A 21086-nucleotide genomic window follows, 5' to 3' on the forward strand; every position below is an offset into this window, starting at 1 on the left:
AAAATTTGTTATCTCCTGATTATTTTATTATGCTTAAGAGATGCTTTTCGAATTGGAGGGGTTAGTTCTAGTGCTCACTAACCCCTTCATTACTAAGATATTCTGCTGCTGTAATAATATCAGCTCACTGCACTACCAACAGTACAGAAAAAACATGACGTCCTCTGGCCGATGGGGTTCATTAGCCACAGATATAATATCAAATTTGTAGCTCAGGAATTTTGTAAAATATTGTCGTTCGAGCCAGCCAGCAAAGAGAACGAGCGAAAATGCTGTACTGCACTGCATGTAGTAGGATGGCGGAACACAACACCAAAACTGTATCTCAGAAACTAAAAGAGCTGCAGCGGATCTACGCACGTGGTTGGAAAGCTAATGAACAAGTAAAGGGTGTTACTTAACTGATTTTCCTCCATATGCCTGTAAAAAAAATGCAAAATGCGTCAGAGGGGGAAGGGGTGAGACTGGGTGTTGCCCAGTCTTACTAGAGGTCTCCCTGTCAGGTCTTCACAGATTACCACCTTTGACTGTAGTGGATTATATTTACTGCTGTGTCAAACTGTAAGACTTAGTACCGTAATACATGTCTTAAAATATTAAAACATTAATTTTTAAAATCATAACCAGTATGAATGACTTTCATAATATATATGGTTTTATGATTTATGGTCATAATTCTCTAGACGCATTGCCTTCCTCAACATCATCGTCTTGCATATTACATGGTTTATTGAAACACTGTTGCTGATTACGTTCATATATTAGACCCTGATTATTATTCATTATTAACACCGACCTTTGTCTATACAGTCTGTGCATTGTCTGGAGTTTAATATTTTGTCAGTTTAATCCTTTCACATTCTCCGCAATAAGACTCAGGCATGTCGGCATGCGCATAAGGGGGACCGTCCTGTCAAGTTGGTTTGCCTTCACAAACCTGCCCTTGAGTACGAGAACCCAGCCTGTCCACCTGTCATTAACCGGTATTAGATAAGAAAATTAACCATAATGAAGGAATTAAATGAGATAAATCAAGTGTAAAGCAATGGTTCCCAACCTTTTTCGTTTTGTGGCTCCCCCAACAGTATACAACAGCCTCCATTGCCTCCATCTTCCTTAGTACATCTTCCCTTGGGGAAACAAACAGCGGACTATCACATAAATGAGCAAATTGTATTTGAATGTACTAACCCGGATAAAACAGCAGTCACTGTGCACATACACAAGTAAAAACTCAAACGCTAATTGAAAACTCAGTAGTAAGTTTACACTACATTTTTGGTACCAATTGGAATGTCAGTGACTGAGTAACGGTATACCACAACCGCGGTTACCATAACATAGACCATCTACGCTGCTTCAATCTGGTGTTCCGCAATTTACAAAATCTTTTTCACAGACAGAGGAACGCATGAATTACGTAAGCAATCAGATGGCTGATTTGCCGATGGCAGAGTGGCGGCCAGTTCTCAGTCAATACTCCAGATTCCTTATGTGTCTTTAGCAAATGGATCGCTTCTAAACACATCAAATTTATCTTGTTTTGATTCCATGTATACTTTTCATTAAAAGGACACAAAAATGATATTTCAAGAATAATATCTCAGAATTGATTAGAAACTTTTGTGACCCTACACAGTCAAGATTACACTGGAGATTGTCTCCTGGCCCCCCGAGAAGCACGCCGTGGCGCCCCAGTTGGGAACCACCGACCTAGACGCTGTTAAACTAATTCTGTAATTGCTTATTAGCCTTCTTTGCTTCCCTTGCCTTATTCCAGCAGTCTGTTTGTAGCACGCTTTTACAGGAGATGCCTACCATGAGCCAACAGGTCTGCTGGTTATTCTCTGTGTTCTTATGACCGTAGCCAGCATTTTGACCACGCTGATGACAGACACCATAATTTTATCGTGTGGAATTGCAGTAAAAATTATACTTAAATTTTCCTACTTAACTTACCCATAATAGCAGAGACAAACGTAAATAAAATTAAGTCAACTGTACTCATTTCATAGTTAAACCTTCAGAGACACTCTGCCAGTACCACAGACACTACAGTACAACAGGTTGTAGAAAAGGTTTCATCAGAGGCTTAGCAGCATCTCTGTTCTTAGTAATAAAGTTTGCAGTTTACATCTTCTCATGAATGCATGTCGTTTTAAATCGACACATTTCGCTTCAATTAGCGTATAAGAGGATTTTAAGGTGTAACAGAAAGAGGCAGATCGTTTGGGATGAAGTGCTACTTAATCTCCAATGACATTTAGGATTCAAGTCACAGAGCATTGATGTATCCCTTCCGTCCTTCAGTTTATGCATGAGATGGTAAAAACACTTTCGAAAATTGCACAGCATGTAGCAAATGAAGATCAGGTAAGATCTTTATTGTTCTAAGAAAGTCGGGATATCAGGATCGTATAACTAAACCAATAAGCCAATAAAAGGCCACTCTATAAAGGATTTGCGTTGACGTCATTTTAAACTTCGAAATTCTTCGCCACCATGCTGAAAGGAAACTTACGTAAACGCTGGCTCCACATTGCACGTAGTCTCAGACAAAATTTCAATTTTTATTATGCCAGAAGTTAACAACACAAGTAAGAGTCGGTCCAGAGCTCCTGATTAAGTACAAGGATGAATTTCAACAAGATGAGAAGGAGCTTTATGCCGTATAATGTAAAATAATTGGTGAAGAAGTGACTGGAATTTGCATCCTCGAATATGTTACCCACACATCGTTGTCTGATGTTCTTTGCAAACCCTTAAAAAGCCGATGATCTAAATTGTTAAAGGAATCTTGATGCTTACAGTCTGATGGTTTTTGGATGATAGGAACATGCCGTCACAACCAGTTACTGGGAAAAGTGCAGTGAATACCAGCTGTTAATCTAACCGCCGAATGCTTAAACGACAATATGTGTACTCCATAAATGTGGAGAAAGATGCACAACGGAAGAATTTGCAACTCAAGGAAAATATTCTCATTCACGTGCTTCTAATTACCTAACATTTGGTATAGCGGAGCAAGCCATGAGAGTCTCCTCTAGTTTAAGCGTTTTCTCCATTATTTCAAACATCTTCGGCAACCTGTAGTATTCTTTAAGTGTTTACCTCAGTCATGTCTGTCATCACACCTGTGAATACTGGAAGAACTTACCATGTTCCTATATTCGAACGCTTGTTTACGTCAGCCATGATGAAAATTTCCAAGTATGATGGCATCACGTGAAAACTTCTATACCTTACTTCTTGTGTCACTGACCACAGTGTTACTTGAGTCTTTATTACTTAAGCATAGTATACATTAAGGTACTGCATTCATAAGGAGCAATTTGGACTTCACAGCCTTTATTATTGCCCACCTAGTGAGGTGATAATGTAATCACCTGCATCTGTGTGTGTCTTTGTGTCTGTGTGCGGCTGTTCCCAAAATATCTCAAAATCATGTAGGCAAATTGTATCCAAACTTTGTGGGCTGTATCCCGGGATATATGGCTTGTTAGTTAATAATTTTGGCGAAGCTGCGATGATATGCCTCCTATTGCCAGAGGATTTTGCAAGAAAAATACCATCTAACCTTTACTTTTAGTTTGCCAGTATTCATCACTTTCTATCGTGGGTACCTATTAGAAATTTTTCAGTGGCCTATTATACTCAGTGACATTCACCAACATAATACCCCTGACTTCCGGCTTCTGAATGCTAGTGTGTTATTTAACTTATGATGAGTCAACAGCAACACTCTAAGGATTTTTTTATATTTTGGCGAAACTGCGATCATTTGCCTTGGATTGCCAGAGGATTCCTGATCTAGTTTTTTTATTGATGGCAGGCGATAGCCTATGCAGCCGTGGGTGAATGCTTTAGCTTTTACCACTGCTATCTGGCACACAGTATTGGATCGACATCATAAAACATTGAAAAATCAATGAAGTACAGCAACATCCTAGCAATGAGCCTTACAGTAGGTGTGGCCACAGCGACATCCACTGAGAAATGAGTTGTATCACATTTAGACTGGGGATGGTCGACCACTAATTCGGGAAACAACTCTCAAGTGGCATTATTTTGTAAAAATTAGGTTTCAGACTAGAATGCAACGGCAAGCTTTAATAAAACACTCTTTTACTAAGAAACACAGAGTGAATGTGTTTATCGTAGCCAGCTTCACAGGGATCAGAAGCAATATAACGTGACAATGATGTTGATGGGTTGCCAGTTCTGATACTCATTTCTAACCAGTGTTAAATACCCTGTTATGATTATTCATTCACGTGTGTGATATCGTTTTTACAAAGTATTATAGTCACATGAATGGTATATGCTTCTATTAAATCTCGCATTTTTACCAAGACCTAATATTCGTGAGTTACAATTACCACTGAGGCTTGCCGGCTACAGAGCTGATATTTAGAAAGTTACTCATCGAACATCAAACTGGGTTGTCTCGAAAATTATTTAAACTGCAGCAGACCTATGCATATCGTTGGAAAGCAAGTAATAGGTATTACTTCAGGGGCTTTTTCAAATTTCTCTTTTTATGCAAGAAACATGAAACCAAAGACTAGAAGACCGCAAGACTCTTCCCTCCAAGAAGAAAAATAAATAACGGAGGGTCATCTTCAAGATCCGTTCATTTCGAGATGCCTGGACACATTATGTTTATAAGACTGGAGATCATAGGCAGAAGGCAACATAGACAGTAGTAAACTTTTCCAGAGCTGACCTATTGCATACGTGAAGGACTGGGAGTGTTGGTTAACTCACATTAGAGAGCTGTACAGAAAGGGAGTGAGAGTTTGCTGCCAGACGAATGCTACACGTGTGCCACAATGAAGGGGGTTGCAGACAGACAGTTCAGAGGAGCAGTGACCACTTAAGTAACGATAGAAAGGAGGCAGAGATGCAGTTGTGTGGCACAGAGACAGAGGTTGAAGGGGGTCAGTAAGAGGAGGAGAGTTAATAAGATGAAAAGTTTTTGACCACCTTGTCGAGGGGACCTGTATATGGTGAGCCACCCACTCCCACACACATGAGAGTTGTACTCTACACGGAGGTGAATAAAATCTCTGGATAAAGTCAACACCTGTAAGGGGATTTAAAAAAAAAAAAAAAGGCACGGAGTCGGTTTAGCTCACCAGATCTCTTGGAAGTAAATTTTGCATGAGAGAATATGATCTTCCCACCATAAATCCCGAGAGAATGAAACCCCAGGTATCTTCACAGATGATGCAGGGCTGATTTGGATGTTGTTAGATATCAAGGGATACTCCTGTGGAAGATTTTGGCGGGTCGAAAGATGTAGGAATTAAGTTTTTGAAACATTAAAAAAAAATAAGGTTACTTTTACCCCAATCAAGGTTAAGTGTGCATCAGTATCAGGCAAGTGGGATGGTACACTTTTATTTTTAGATAACAATAACACTAGCAAGCTTGCTCGTTGGAAAATATTCAACACTTCCAAGTGTGGGCGTCTATAGCTTCATAAACTCTAATCACACTGCTGTGTTCAGGAAGGTTTTCTCCGCAACGTAATGGTTTGTAAAAACTATAAGAATGATAACTAGAACACCTTCAAATTGTCCAAGGACAATTTTGATACGGAAAAACTTCCTACGGTAACTGCCGAACTATAAAGAGACCTTGAGGTCAATGTCATTGATCTTGTGCGTATCACCTGAGGTCATCACAGTCTGTAAGTCCACCATGATTGGTTGCTGTGGCTTTAATCCTTCAGGGAAAATTAGATGATATCCGCAATAACCGGAAAATTCCCAGTTTTTTTTTTCCCCAGGCGACCTTAGAAGATAATAACTGACTGGAATCATACTCCCTTCCAGCCTGCCTCCGCTTAAGTGGTTCTTGAGACAGCATGGCTGACTTACTTTCCGGATAATATTCGGAGACCCGGCTGACGGACTGATACCATATTTGGCCAAAAGATGCAGACAGCTGTCCAACTAAGCTGACCAAGTTTGAAGGCTCTAGGCCGAATATCCTTTGAAATATCGCAGTTTTAAAATAATAATAATAATAATAATAATAATAATAATAATAATAATGATAATAATAATAATGATAATAATAATAATAATAATAATAATAATAATAATGATAATAATAATAATAATAATAATAATAATAATAATAATAATGGCAAAATAAAATCCCACTGGGATGTGGGAAGTTTTAATAAGCAGTGTGCCTGGCAACCGCCGAAGTAACCAAGAGTGTACAAGTATTAAAAAAAAAAAAATGCTGTGCATTTGGATACGTCAGAATAAATTACCAAGTCTTACAACAACCACACCAAAACAGCCATGAATATATAGCCTCAGATCTGTTACTAGTGGTAGGTGGTGGCGACCATCATCCACTCACTTGATGTCGTGCTGCCTACTTCTTCCTTAGCCTTTATCATTTTTTTTCTGTGCCTGCCCTCCTATCTTCCTATTTCTCCCATGTTTCCTGTCACTACTTATTGCTTTTCTTTCTGTTACAGGTGGCTTTACATTGAGTGACAAGCCAAATGGTTTCCTGTAAGCCAAGAAACCATTTACAACGCCGGGTGGTAACCATATAACCAAACCATACGTGCCCCCTACGTGTCAAGTGAGTTGGTGGAGGGTTAGTGCCCCTCCCCGTAAAACACAACTCAGAGTCAAATGGCCACCCCGTACGGGATTATGGCGTCTGGCAATAGATAGATAGATAGATAGATCTGTTACTACTGCATTTAAATTCTATTCAGCAGAAGAAATAAAGAGACAACTGTCCTGTCCTCTACAACAACTGTCAAAATAAGCGACAACAACCAACAGCACTGGCTCAACCAGCATTGCAGAAGCAGACTGGGAGCCGAGACAAAAGGCATCTTCCAAACCACGACGAGTACCCACTTGACATGATCGTGTCCACATCTTACTACACTTACACTCGTGACAACTCGCTCTTGTTGTCACTCTGTTTTATTTCTGAGACTGTTACTGTATATATTTCTCCGGTGACAGTTATTAAGTATCTTGGGAGCAAATTATAATGATGGTTTTTTCAAGTTCGTACAGGATTATAATGCCTGAGAGGGAGAGGATATACAAAAGGAGGGAGGCGACTGAGAATGATCAATGTGTGTGTGATTCAGAGTGGTGATGTGATTGTGAGTGGTGATGTGATTGTGAGTGGTGATGTGAATGTAAGTGGTGAGGTGAGTGTGAGTGTGACTGGTGTGATGGGTTATGAGGTGAGGTGAATGTGACTGGCGAGGTGAGTGTGAGTGAGTGGCGATGTGAATTGTGAGCGGTGAGGTGAATGTGAGTGACTGGTGAGGTGAGTGTGACTGTCGAGGCGAGTGTGAATATGAGTGAGTGGCGAGATGAGTGTGAGTGGTGAGTGTGAGTGAGTGGTAAGCTGAGTGTGAGTGAGTGGTGATGTGAGTGTGAGTGGTGAGATGAGTACGAGTGGTGAGCGTGAGTGTGAGTGGTGAGATGAGTGTCAGTGGTGAGGCGTGTGAGTGGTGATATTAATGTAAGCGGTGAGCGTGAGTGTGAGCGGTGAAGTGAGTGTGACGGGTGAGGTGAGCGGGAGTGATGCGCATGAGTGTGAGTGTGCGTGGTTAGGTAAGTGTGAATAGTGAAGTGAGTGTGAGTGGTTACGTAATTGTGAGTGGTGAGCGTAGGTGTGGGTGGTGAGGTAGGTGTGAGTGGTGAGGTGGGCGTGAGTGTGTGTGTGAGTGGTAGAGTGCGAATGGTAAGCGTGAGCCGAGTGAGTGGTGATTTGAGTGTGAGTGGTGAGGAGAACAATGGTATGATGAGAGAGCACACACACCAAGGAGGAGGTGATGTGTAGCGGGTATGCGTGAGTGCTGTGCCTGGCGTCATGGGTCAGTAATGTGTAGGACGGTGTGATGGTGAGGTGAACGGTGAATATGACTCAAACCCTGACTCACGCCTCACTCCCGCCTGCCCTCACCCCCTCCACCACCGCAGTACACGTCGGCGTCGCGGTCTCAGCACATGCGGGACGGTATGCGTGCTGTCAGGTGTCGTCTTCATAGTCCGGCGCCTCCTCGTGAATATCTTAAACGCCAGAATCTGGCAGCGTTGAATACCGTTCATGCCTATACTTGAGTTTGCGAGTTGCCGGACAATGAATATTATTTAATTATTGGTGATGTCACCTGAATGTTGTTTCGCGCTATGATAACAGAGCAGTACATCAAGAGTATTAAAAAGGAAACGTATATTGAAGTGAAAAAGCGACACAAGATACGGCTGAACGCATGCGTTATGTGTGCAGTGATAATTTTATCGGTGTTTGATGAAGTGTGATGCAGTTTGCTGAAGACTCTGTGTCTGTCTTGCAATTAGACTTTTGATCAGCGTCAAGTATCCAGCGCGTGTCCCCAGGCAGATATCATTTCTCTCCCGCTGCTCTGCCGCAGGACATCACACAAAACAGTGCTCGTAAAGAAAATATAAGTCATAAAAAAAAAAAGAAGTAGGCTACCCTGCTCGTGAAGCCTGCAACAATGGTGAGTTTTTGCCTAGGGTTCTTACACTGACTGTCGTTGATGGTGGTGATGATACTTTTAGACTTGCTATGTTTTTCTGCCGCGCCGATTTTGCTGATAGTGTCAAATTAATCTTTTTTTTTTTACAGAGAAAACTGAACTTGCAAAATTACCGTTCCTTAAAAAAGCCAATATCTGAATGTCTGAAGGCCTTAAACAGTAGGAAAGGTGGAGTGAGAGTGATTAATTCAGAGTTGACCACCTGTGTTAAGAGTTAGGGAGAAAAGGGATGCGATTTTGTGGATAGACAGGTGCTCGACGCCCACGGTATAACAGATATCGAGTTATAAACAAGATATATTACGTTTGTTTATATATGAAGGTGGGAGCAGAGATGGAAGGCCAGGAAGATGATACAAGTGAATGTGTGATACAGTGAGTTATGAAAGTTGAAAAAACACAGGACATGAGGGAAAGAATGTGGCGACGCACATGACAAGGGCTGCACCCCCTTTTAATTTGGCTGTTGATGGAGCGGCCTCTGTCCCACAGGTATTTATGGAGCATATCAACAAAACATGAATACAGCATCAGAGAGTGGATACCTCCGACAAAGCCTGTACCAGACAACTCCGATTACAAACAAAATTTAATCAACTGTTTCTTGACCCATGACTCACATATCCACAAAATTTCATTGAAATTCATTGGTAACTTTCTGAGATATCTTGTGGACAAACAAACAAACAAACAAAAAAACAGTCCCGAGCCAGGACTCGAACTCAGATCACCACCAAAATTTAATCACCTCATCCTTGGCCTATGACTTACATATCCATAAATTTCACTGAAGTCCATCAATAATTTTATGAAATATCTTGTGGACAAACAAACACATAGACAAACAGCGGGTGAATACATAACCTCCTTCACCTCTGTTGGCGGAGGTAATCAAAAAGTGCAGATGATGTCTGTGAGGTGACGTTACAAAATTTAAAACAATGAATGATGGATGAATGGATCTCTCATCCATTTCACTGGGCACTCGGTTCTCAAGCCGGTCAGAAATGGTGGACAAAGTATGTACCCCCTCCCACCCACCCCGCCTTTTGTCCCTGTTCACACAGCAGTACAGCTGGGGAACTGTTACGGGACGTGTTCTGGAGGTAGAGTGTGACGCATCACAAACTGATTATCTGCCTTTGTGACCCTTGCAATCGATAGACGTAAACCTAAGCCTGCTCTTACTGGTTATTTAGTTGATAATTCTAGTTTTATGCAGTGACGACCAATGTGATGGTGTCTGGAAAAGGCACAAAGGCGAAATACAGATTGAGACTAAATGATACACAAATTAAAAATGTGCAAATGTCCATTTATTTAGGTAGTGTTGTGAACGAGGATGGTAGGAAATCTTACAACAAAGAAGAAAAACTGAAGGGGTGTTAAGAACAGCTGTGGGAAGTAGGATAATGGGAGTGAAGAAAACTTTGCATAACTTTATCTTAGTACTAACACATACATACAACAGTGTAAAAGTGGACGAGGCTGGAGGGACATTAATCAAGAGTGAGAGTTGTTGAAGCAGTTACCTCGGAAGTGCCTGTAAAGCTACACGGAAAGACAAACGAATAAATAATGGGAATCGTCAAGAATATGGTGCAGAGCTTGGTGTGGTGTGAAAAGTAAAAAAGAAACATTCTGAGGTGGCTTGGCAATAAGGAACGATTGATGAATTTTGTGAGAGTGATATGTATGGGGAGAAAAGGCAAGGCAGATAGAAAACGAGGTGGTAAGAAGGTGCATGAGTATGTAAGGGAGGATGGTGTGTCGTTTAAAGACAGGTCGTTGCTAAGTGGGGACAGAAACACCAGGAGATCCTTTAATCGTGGCAGCCCCTCATGGGATGCGGTGTCAGGCATTAGACAGACATATATTCTTTTTTTTTTTTTTGGGGGGGGGAATCCGATCCATTCCATTTTTTAGTAGGAAATAGTGTTATCATGATGATGATGAATATCTGGATTTATCATAACAACAAATTTGCAGTAAAATATAATTCTTCATAGGAGCATAAACAATGGTGATATCAGTGGCATCAGTAGCAGTAATATCAGTTCTTACATTACTGTGATTGTTAATAGTATTACAGTACTATTATTATTAATGAACATGAAAAAACCCCACTGTTGGCTATATCAAACTCTGAAAACCACCAACCAACCTCCATTTATTGAAGAGCGCTGAGCCAGCCTATGCTGCCAAGAGTTGAAGGACGAGTCACAGTTTTCACAGACAAGATCAGACGCCGTCTCACAACTTCCATGTCATAAAGACAAACATGAGGGAAGACGATGGGAAAAACAGTAAAGCTGCAGGAAAGAAAAGAAACCTAGGACAGCCATTCGACTTTCGGTGCAATTACAAGAAAGCAGACCCGCCTGCACATTGGCTAGGGTTTATTGTCACTCACTATGGTTCACTAAGAGCACTGCCAGTCAGGATCACGGTTCATTCATTCATACGGGGCAAATGCAGCGGGGCGCATAGCCTCAACGACGAGGTGTTATTATGTACTGACATGAGCCAACCAATCACTGCCTGTCTTGGTTATAGCAACGATATGAAAAGGTAAATCATAACGCAGGGCATATCAAGGGTACTAGCCCTGTATTCAGTATGGGAACAGCCTCGGGATCTCCCAGTTGGGACAGTCACTAGAAAAACTCCATTTCCTCCCCAGAAAGCAAACTTTAATCCCGCTCGTCAGAGCAGCTGACGGCAATCATGGGAAGAGCACTTAGTGCAAAGTGATTGGATTCCCCACATGATTCCAGCAAACAAGAAACAAACGATGCTGACACGTGACATGCCGGAGTATTCTTCTTAATGTTTGTTACTTGAGCGTGATTATCACTGATATCCAGTAAAATATGGAATCTGAAGTCTGTATCATTGCCAAGAGGAGTCGAGATATGTAAAAGTCTACCTTATGAAACAGACGGCAGTGCATATGTACAGGACATGAAGTATCGGTGGCCACCCCCACTGACGGGAACACCGGCAGTACACATCACAACCTGAGAATGAATTAGCATCTTGGAGAGGTATTCTTTATTTTATTTATTAGATAATCAATTAATAAACTTAATCACTCTGAAACGTTAATGGAGGTGGTGGTAGAGCGTATGGAGTGGATTAGTAGGCATGGCAAGTTTGTGAGCTTATTCCTGGCTGTTGCAGGGAATATTTGCAGTACTGATTTCGTTAATACATATTTCACTGGTCACTGTTCTTCTATACCCAGCCCCATGTCATACAAACATCCCCTTTGGTGTCATCACACCAGTCCTGCATAACGTAGCCCAAGTGAACTTCAGTATCAACGGTTCGGTGGTTCATAATTAATGCCTAAATAGAGATGTGTCAGGGAGGGTGACGCCATCAGCTGAGGCCTCAGGTGACGGACTGTTTGCAGCGTTCAAAGTCGGGTACTTAAAAAAAAAAAAAAAAAAAAAGTAATAATAATTTCAGACAACCAGGCTCCTCCCTTTACTCAAGGTTCAATCGCGTTTTATGAAAATCATGCTTACCGAACCAGGATATAACGTTTACCAGTTACAGTGAACCTCGGAGTATTAACGTTACTCCTCATGTCATTTGTTTCCTTCGTAACTTATTATTCGTTCAATCATCATCATCATGATTATCATCGGCATCATTATCATCACAACCCTTTTTTCTCCCAAACAGTAATAATAATAATAATAATAATAATGATGATGATGATGATGCTGATGATAATAGCAGTACTCATCCACAGGCCATGGGTTAAGCCACTATCTAGCCTGGTTCGAGCCCTGGCATCCGCTCCAGATATCGTTAAGTCTCCTACTGTGAATATTTTTGGACTCAGAGTGGTGTGTGTGTGTGTGTGTGTGTGTGTGTGTGTGTGTGTGTGTGTGTGTGTGTTGAACTGCAGCTGTTTACGGATGTTGTGTGTGCTGTGTTTTCACGTGCTATGTGCGGCCAGTGCGCTCTCATAACTTCTCCTTCACAATTTAATACTCGCACGATAATTTGAAATAAAGATTCGCTAGCTTTCTGTTTTGATACAGTGCATCTGAAACACTGGAGATCTTACTAAGGATGACGGATGGGTAGATGGCTTTCGGTCCAAGATGATTTATCTGTGTAGTATACCCTGATTTCTAGGGAACTTCTGTAATAAAATGCTGAACAGAAAATAACAGAGGACGATTACAGAAGGCGTGGAGGTAGACAGCAACAAAAAAGCGAAGTATAAGCAACACAACATGGAAATGGCAGAGGGTGGAGGTAGAAAGACCGGAAGATGATTAAGCTAATTGTTTGACATTCTGATATTCTCGCTGGTGAGGAAAACCTTGTACTAGGTGAGCCCTGCCAAATACGTCATGCCTGCTGCAGACAATGACGAATGTAACCCTTCCACAGAATCACCAGCAATGAGAGTGTAAGTAAAAGACGTAGCTGACCGACACGTCAAACCTTGTAAAAATGATTCAACAACAGGATTAATGTAACGCTGCCAAGATAGATCACGTATAGAAGAACTACTAAAGTACTGTAACACACACACACACACACACACACACACACACACACACACACACACACAAGGGATGGGTGGTGACCACATCGCATCCTGGCTAGGTGTACTCGTGTCTCTCTGGGTAGGGTAGTTTCTGAGGAGTGTATGTCCTGTGGTGAATCATGAAAGATGCTGTTTGTTTCAAGGTTTTGGAGGGTCGTGGTGGCTGTATGTTTCTGTGTGTTTGTGATTTATAGTGCTGGACTGCTGAAATTCTCCCTGTAGTGTTGGGCAGTTGTTCGTTTCTTGTTTCTTTGTGGCGAGGGGTGATGCAACATAAAGTTACAAGGATGAGATGGAGCTTGATCTGAAGCAATGAGCCATTTGCTGCTCATATTCATCTGATCTTCGACTGCAAGTGTTTTATCTCTGTGGTGTAAGTGACCCTTTTTTATTCTTAAGGCGAAAAGAAAATCTGTGTATATGTTGGTTAAGGCTGGAACCCAGCTTTGGCTAGCATAATTCACAGGTATTCTAACGAACTGCTTGTAAACAGTTTCAGGGACTCTTTTTGTTGTCCAGAGGTTGTTCCTGTGAGTGTCTTCAAGGCATCGAGTTTGCGAAATGGCTTTGCACTGATGTTATTTGTGTGATGGGAAGGTCATGTGTGTGTCCAGAGTAAGTCTTAGAATTTCTGGATTTTTCAGTGGAAGTGGTTAGTTAAAGAGGAAAACAACAAGGTGAGATTGAGATTCATATCTGTCTGGAGTGATGAGAGTAATGGTTGATTTGGTTGGTAAGGCAGTAAGCCTTTTTAGTCTTAACCAAGTTTCTAGTGAATTTGTTGGAACTGGGCTGCTGCTTGCTGATATTTAGAATGCTGTGACGCTAGTACGAAGTCGTCGGCACAGGATAGTACTGTTACTGGAAGAGGAGGAGCTGGCAGGTCGCGGAAGACAAGGTTAAAAAGTAAGGCTGAAAGGACGGAACCCTGTGGAACAAAAGGAAAGTATTATGAATTCTGAACCTAGGCTTGTCTACCTTAGAGGAAGTTGGTCAACCATTTTTTATCATTGTCTTCCATGTTTGTGTGGATTTTTTTCAGTTTGGGTGCGTTTTGGTTCTGTGCCAAAAGCTTTGTTTATGCCTGTTTCTGCATGGGTGTTCCTATGGTGACTGTTCCTGGCTGAAGCCATCAAGGATGAGTTTAGATAATTTGGAGAGGTAGGTGGTGGCTGAGTGCTTAGATCGTAATCCAGGCTGGGAGTCAGAAGGAGGGATGTGGGGGTGATATTCTTTTAAACCATTTTTTAGTAATTGTGGGTAGTGTGCAAAGTAGTTACAAAGGTCTGTATGATGAGGGCTTGTTGGGTGGGGTTTTGCCGGGTGGAGTATGGGGATGGTGGATGCTTTCTTTCAAATATCAGTAATTTAGTTGGGTGTCCAGACGTTGAAAATTATAATGAGGGCATTTATTGTTATGAGTCAAGATGTTTCAGGTGAGTGTTCGAAATCTAATCAGAACCTTCTGCTTTGAATTTTTTTGTTTTCTTTTTTTGATCAACTGCTGTACTTGTTGTGAGGTGAAGGGAACTGGAATTTGTTTCCTTCGATTTTTTTTTTTTTTTTTTTTTTTTTTTTTGGTCGATTGTTCTGTTTTGAAGATATGCTTTTGTGACTTAGCAGTTTATTAGGCTGGTTGCTTGTTCTTTCTTGCTGGGGATGGTTCCGTCGTTGCTTATTAGGACTTAGTAAGTTGGTGAGGGGAAGGTTTTGGATGGTGGTTGGTTCTTATTGTTTTCCAGATTTTGCTACTGTTCGTTCTAATGTCGAGGGTATCCACAAAGCTTTTTCCGTTTTTCTTGTTTAAGTGCTTTGATAAGTTCATATATACTGTTGTTTAGGTTCTGTGTGGGTTTAGGTTCTGCTGGGGTGGGCTGACTCTTTTTTCTGTGGTATCTTTCTGTCCTTCGTATACTGCTTTATTTAAGAGGGAAAGTTGGGGTTGAAAGTTTTGGCGTTGCAACTAGGGAAATGGGATTTACTGGCTATTTTAATAATTCTGTTAAAGGAAGTACTTGCTTTGTCAGTGTTATGGAAAGATTATAAGGTAAATCGCCCTAATGCTTGCTCTGTGTTTTGAGTGAACCGTGCCCAGTCTGACTTCTTGTAGCTAATGAAGGTTTTCTTTTCTTTCTCGGGATTTGCTTTTATTGTGCGTTATAAGGAGATGGGGAGGTGATGATAAATCATGTACTATTTTCTAAGACTTGTTACACCCATAGAATGATCTCGAGGTAGGAAGACATCTCACTGAAACTGTGCGGTGGTGGTAGTTTAGATTGTCTAAAAGTTCAAACTGTTGTTGAACATGGGATCCCCGGCTGTCTTGGATCTGTGTGTAGTGCCATGGGAGGTTCTTTTCATTTAAATCACCTTTTATTATTACACAGGAGACCAGAAAGGCAAAAATATTATATGAATGGCATCACACCAGCCGATTCCTATTAAGTATAGCCTACTGGTGGTCTGCAAGAAGACAGTAAGTTGTTATGGTATTGTTATTTACAGCGGATAACAAACAGAAACATAACAACACTTTACGTGTGAGACGGGTATATGGGTAGAACAGCCAGTCTTGCCCGAGTTGGAGGAAACAAGGACAAAATGCATCACGGAAGACATCACTGACCAAAGACAGAAAAAGCACTTTCTGAAAGCATCAGGAGGAACACTTTTAGGCCAACACTCCATCCACGTGTTAGCATGAAGTGCGCAGGTGTAGATATGATCATACCAACATGAAATTATGCAGGTCAAAAATGAACAGCAAAACTGAAACACCGACCATCGTCCAGAGAGACAGAAGTACATGATGAACGAGCAGAGCTTTGTCAGATGAAAGCAGAGCATTAATACTGTCATTATAAGAGGGTCAATGGGAAAGGTGAAGCTGTTGGAGAAACATGAATACCTGGTAAACAGAAAAAAAAGGTTAATCCAGAACTGAAAATTTTCACATATATAATAAGTTATTTGGTATCACATTTATAAAAAAAAAATATATATATATATGTTCTGGGAAAAGCTTTGTTATTGTACGATACCCTCTTATTATACACTGGGAGTACTCGAACCCCAAACCTTCTCTATATACGTTGCTGTGTCCCAGACAGACTCGATCTCCGAATTTTCCGAATGGGAGAAAGATTCGTTACCTTACCGACCAACATATCTTGTAAATAATATACTCTACATTACCTTACTTGCAGCCATGGTTTCCAGCTGAGTGTTTTACAAGCATATTCCGAGGCCATTAGGTAGTCAGTTGCACAAAAACACCAGCGGTACATGGAGGGCTTTACTTGAAGAACATCTGGCACTCGATAAATGGATCTGACACGATGTCATTTAAAGACATATATCAAGGAAGCTGCATTAACCATTACAGTATATGTCCACTGTTTGTTTCTCAAGAACCTTAATAAAGATTTTGATCCCATGCCTGAATGCCTGAGAAAATCATCAGTCTTACAGAAGCCGTCATTATACAGTATATATATATATATATATATATATATATATATATATATATATATATATATATATATATATATATATATATATATATATATATATATTGTATATATATATATATATATATATATATATATATTGTATATATATATATATATATATATATATATATATATATATATATATATATATATATATGATTGCCGACAGTGTCCAGTAAACAAAATAGAACTTATGCAAGGTGAACCTGTGAAGGGTTGACAGCTGAGTTGCGAGTCTGCGATTGCAGATAGTAAAAGTATATGAATTAATGTCATTCCTATTGATTATGATTTTTCTAAGTAATATACTGGTAATTAATTCTTTATCAAGCGGACGTGGCGATTCCATTTATATTCTTACAAACTCACTATCTGAAAGAAAGTAATTTTAATACACAGGGTATGCAACACAGATAGTTAAATGTTGAATTTTTTCTGCAGAAAGTGACTGCAAAATATACCTATTGGGGGTATTTAAATAAGCCGCCAGTTTTGCCCGTGGCAGCTTGAACCCATGCGTGACGCTTTATTACGACGATCTCGCCGACGGGACGCATAGTGCACCAAACATTCAAATCTACAGGAAACCTAACGATCCAGCCTAACTTAACCTATCCTAACCTAACTTTCCGTATCTGAGGGTTCACCTCCCAGACCCTCTTTAATTTTAACCACCTAGGATTGCTACAACCTAACCCAGGAGAGAGCCCCCGAATACCCATCAGGTCTAATCCCAGTCTCTCCTAACTTACCAATCTATCATAACCTAACCTATTGTAATCTAACCTATCTTGCCCTAACCTAAACTAACCTATCCTAACTTAATGAACTGAAATTATCAAAATCTAACATATCAGTCGAGACTGAAATTACGCCAAAAGTAAGACGTGCGTTTAGAGTTTGGCAACAAGTTTTGCTCTTGATGGTAACTTCATCGGGGTGATGTTATGCGATATAAACAAGATTTTACCTATTTCACAGGTAAAATTTAAAAAATGCCCTGTATCAGGTAATTTATGATGCATAACGTGTAACCTGTGAGACTCATTTCAATAGTAAATAAGGAAAGGCCGTGTCCTTTGGGAAAGAATTAATGTTTTAGTAATTTCAGTTACATGTCATTACTATATCTTGCAGTTCGACGCGAGAGTAAAAGTTTTCCACGACTATTAGCATGGCAAACAACAAAAGCCTGGTGTAATTAGACCAAGCTGGGGATGATACGTGAAAATTGGCCACCACTTCTCTCACTTTCCTTACTAGGCTAGAAGGAAAAATAAATAAATAAATACGGGGGAGAGAAAATGACAGGAAAAGCATTCCAGCATACCAGTTCCCCGGGCCTGGAAGTGAGGAGTGTTGATGACATTTAACACGGAAGTCGCCCGCATGATGCAGTACCTGAGAATGTTTGTGACTCACCACCCTCACTCACCAAACCGGGTACCTGCTGCTGCTAAATCAACCCCGCCGCGTACAAGTGTCAAATCAAGAAACGCTAAATTGTCGCTAGGTTCACAAAAATCCAAAAATGACGGGAAAATTCCTACAATCTCTATAATATCGCTAATCTAGTTATATGATCTCCCAAACATCGCTGTTTTTCATACAACCTGCCCACAAAATTATATTGGATAAATGAGTACATTTGATCTGGTACAAAAAAGCGCAAAATTGACAACCCTGAGATTACCAGGGGGCCTGGACATACCGCTACGCCACTCTGTACGACACTTCCACCATCTTTTCCAGACGTATGATTCATTCTGGAATACAGTTTCCTCGAAAATAATCTCTAGCAGTGATAACTTACTGTTATAAATGTGTGACCATCATGGCGACAAAGTGCTAAATGACCAATAAATTATCTTCAGTCGTAACTTTGTGTGCAAGTGGTGATGGTTCCTGCGTGACGTCAATGGGCAGGTGAGCGTGCCGCCTCCAGTGACTCATTTCACCCTTATTTCCTCCTCCGCAGGGCAAACCTCCTCCTCCCACCCTATTCCCTTCTCCTCACTACACCCTTCATCCCTCAGCTCTACTCATCCAGGGGAGAGCTCTTAAGCACCCTTCAGTCGAAACGCTCTCTCTCTCTCTCTCTCTCTCTCTCTCTCTCTCTCTCTCTCTCTCTCTCTCTCTCTCTCTCTCTCTCTCTCTCTGTTTATCAATATCTATCTACAGGGAGCTGTGTTGGCTTGATGGACAGCGTAGTGGCGTGGCAACGCGTCAGCCGTTACGGACATGTAATTGTGTGCTGATAGTATGTGCTCTCCTGTTTGGTCCTGTCGGTTCTCTCGATGGCATGTACAGAATGTAACACACAAACGCTGGCATTACATTTCCACTTTGACATGGATCACATCTGCACACGCCCCTTCCTCATTCCAACCTGGCCAGCATGAAGAAGTATCTTGACTTAACATTCTCCTCAGAAGGTTCAGTTCTGTAGTGGACCTAATTACAGTTAATCCAGATCCAGATAGAAACCTGTTCATCTAGATAGAGGCAGATACCATGAGAGAAAGAGAGGGGGGGGGGGAAGAAGAAGAAAAAGAAGGGTGAGAGGTAAAGCGATGATAAAGGAAGCGTCTGCCAGGCAGAGGGTGACAACACTGTACGGGGATAAGGCAAGGGGGAAAGAGGAAGGGCGGCCCCAGTGGTAAGGGTACGGCAGGCAGGACAATAGACAGTTGACATGGACAACCATGATGATAAAAATGACAAGAATCTCCTCCCCTGTCGTTTCCTTTCCTCTTCGTCTCGGTTTTAATGCGATCAGCTTTCGTCTTCTTTTGTCTTGAAAACATTTGTGATTTTATGTGCGATAATCTGTACTAGTAATAGTCTTGCTTTCTGTGCGCAATTTTGTCAGCATTTTGCTGGCACTCCTTCGTACAAAGCTACACTGACGCACCACAGCGCCAGGGGTTATGGGTTTGGTTCGGTTTGTTTGTCTTCGTCATTCTGTGTGTTTGCATGATTATGGAAAAGGTATTGGTTGAAATAGCACCATGTTCGGCATAGTGATTGAGGACTATCAGAGGAACGGGTGATCAAAAATTTTGACCAAAAAAGATCACAGGATATTTTATGTCAAGGATGTGGTCAACTCAAACAATTTGTATCCGATTCTGACCAAACTTGGTGGAAGGACTGAGATACAGGAAGGGTGGAGTTCTTTGATAGCAATCTGTCTAAGGTAAAGATCACAGGGCAGGCTTGAAGATTCGGCCTTTAACTTAAGCGCATTTGACTCAGTCTGGATCATACCTAAAGGAAGGGTCTGAGGTTAGTCAAAGACGAAACCAAATGTCCGGGTCACTGGGTAAGGTCAACTTAACACTTTTGGTCTGATTTGGACAAAAATGGGTGGATGGGTTGACAGCACTGACCTCTTTAATATGGAGGGGCTTCCTTGTGGGTAGCGCCCTCTAGTTTGTGTGTCCACCGCTCATTGGTTGAGACACTGGTTAGGATGAGGTAATTCGATTTTAAAAACAATCAGTCAAAGGTCAAGGACACAGTGCAGGGTCACACACACACACATACACACACACACACACACACACACACACACACACACACACACATATACTGTATAGATAGATAGATAGATAGATAGAGATGGATAGACAGATAGACAGATATAGCTATATTTTTTGCAAGTGTTCTCTTATCTACGTTTTCTTTCTGTAGGTGCGAACGTGGACTGTGGTGGTGTTTGTGGTGGCTGTGTTTGTTGCTGTGGAGGGTTTACATACTACCACCACTGTTTCTACAAATTTGGAGACAAGTAGCAGAAATAGTACGAGTCGTAGCGGCAGCAGTACAACAGGTGGTGTGCAAGATATCAATGAGATCAACAATGACAGTGAAGCTGTTGATGAGATATCTGCAAATCGTAGCTCTAAGCTTACTGGCTTCTTTAATCTCTTTACTACCACGAGCAGCGACAGTGAGGCCAGTACAAGTGTCATTAATGAAGGGGAGAGTGAAATTAGTGGGAGGGAGAATAGTGGGAATAAAAGTGATGGGGGTGAGAGGAGAAACAGCAGGAGCAAGAGTTTCAGCGATGGCAGAGAAAACACTGAGTTGGTGTGGCCCCGTGACGCCTCACTGTACCTGGGAGCGGTGTTCCCCATCCACGACACCACCTACGCCCAAGATGCTCTCCCTACCATCTGCTCTCACCTGCAGGTTAGTCCATAGCTCTCCGTTGTACCTATCCACAGTCCCACTAGCTTCTTGGTATGATGTGCCTGTGACTCATAAAAGTAAGCTCATTATGTCTGTCATTCCAGTATCCTCCTTTCGACCCGTAACTTAACCCACTGAAGAATATAGCATAATCGAACTTCTTCAATGCATTCCATGTTTATGTCCTTGCAGTCAGTAGCAGTATGAGCTCTCTGTTTAGGCGTGTCAA

The 21086-nt window shown here is 41.3% G+C and overlaps 1 protein-coding gene across 1 annotated transcript in view; it reads left to right on the plus strand.

Annotated features, from left to right (window-relative positions):
* Window positions 1–14572: 14572 nt before the first annotated feature.
* The window catches only part of LOC145415044 (metabotropic glutamate receptor 6-like), a 172353-nt gene continuing 165839 nt past the window's right edge, over window positions 14573–21086 (plus strand). The window contains 2 exon segments of the mRNA XM_080284460.1: window positions 14573–14581; window positions 20357–20857. Of these exon segments, the coding sequence (XP_080140586.1) occupies window positions 14573–14581; window positions 20357–20857 (510 nt within the window).

The sequence above is a fragment of the Coenobita brevimanus genome, chromosome 101 (genome assembly GCF_032717465.1).
Source record: "Coenobita brevimanus isolate Jiangsu-jjx chromosome 101, ASM3271746v2, whole genome shotgun sequence".
In the NCBI taxonomy this organism is placed as follows: Eukaryota; Metazoa; Arthropoda; class Malacostraca; order Decapoda; family Coenobitidae; genus Coenobita; species Coenobita brevimanus.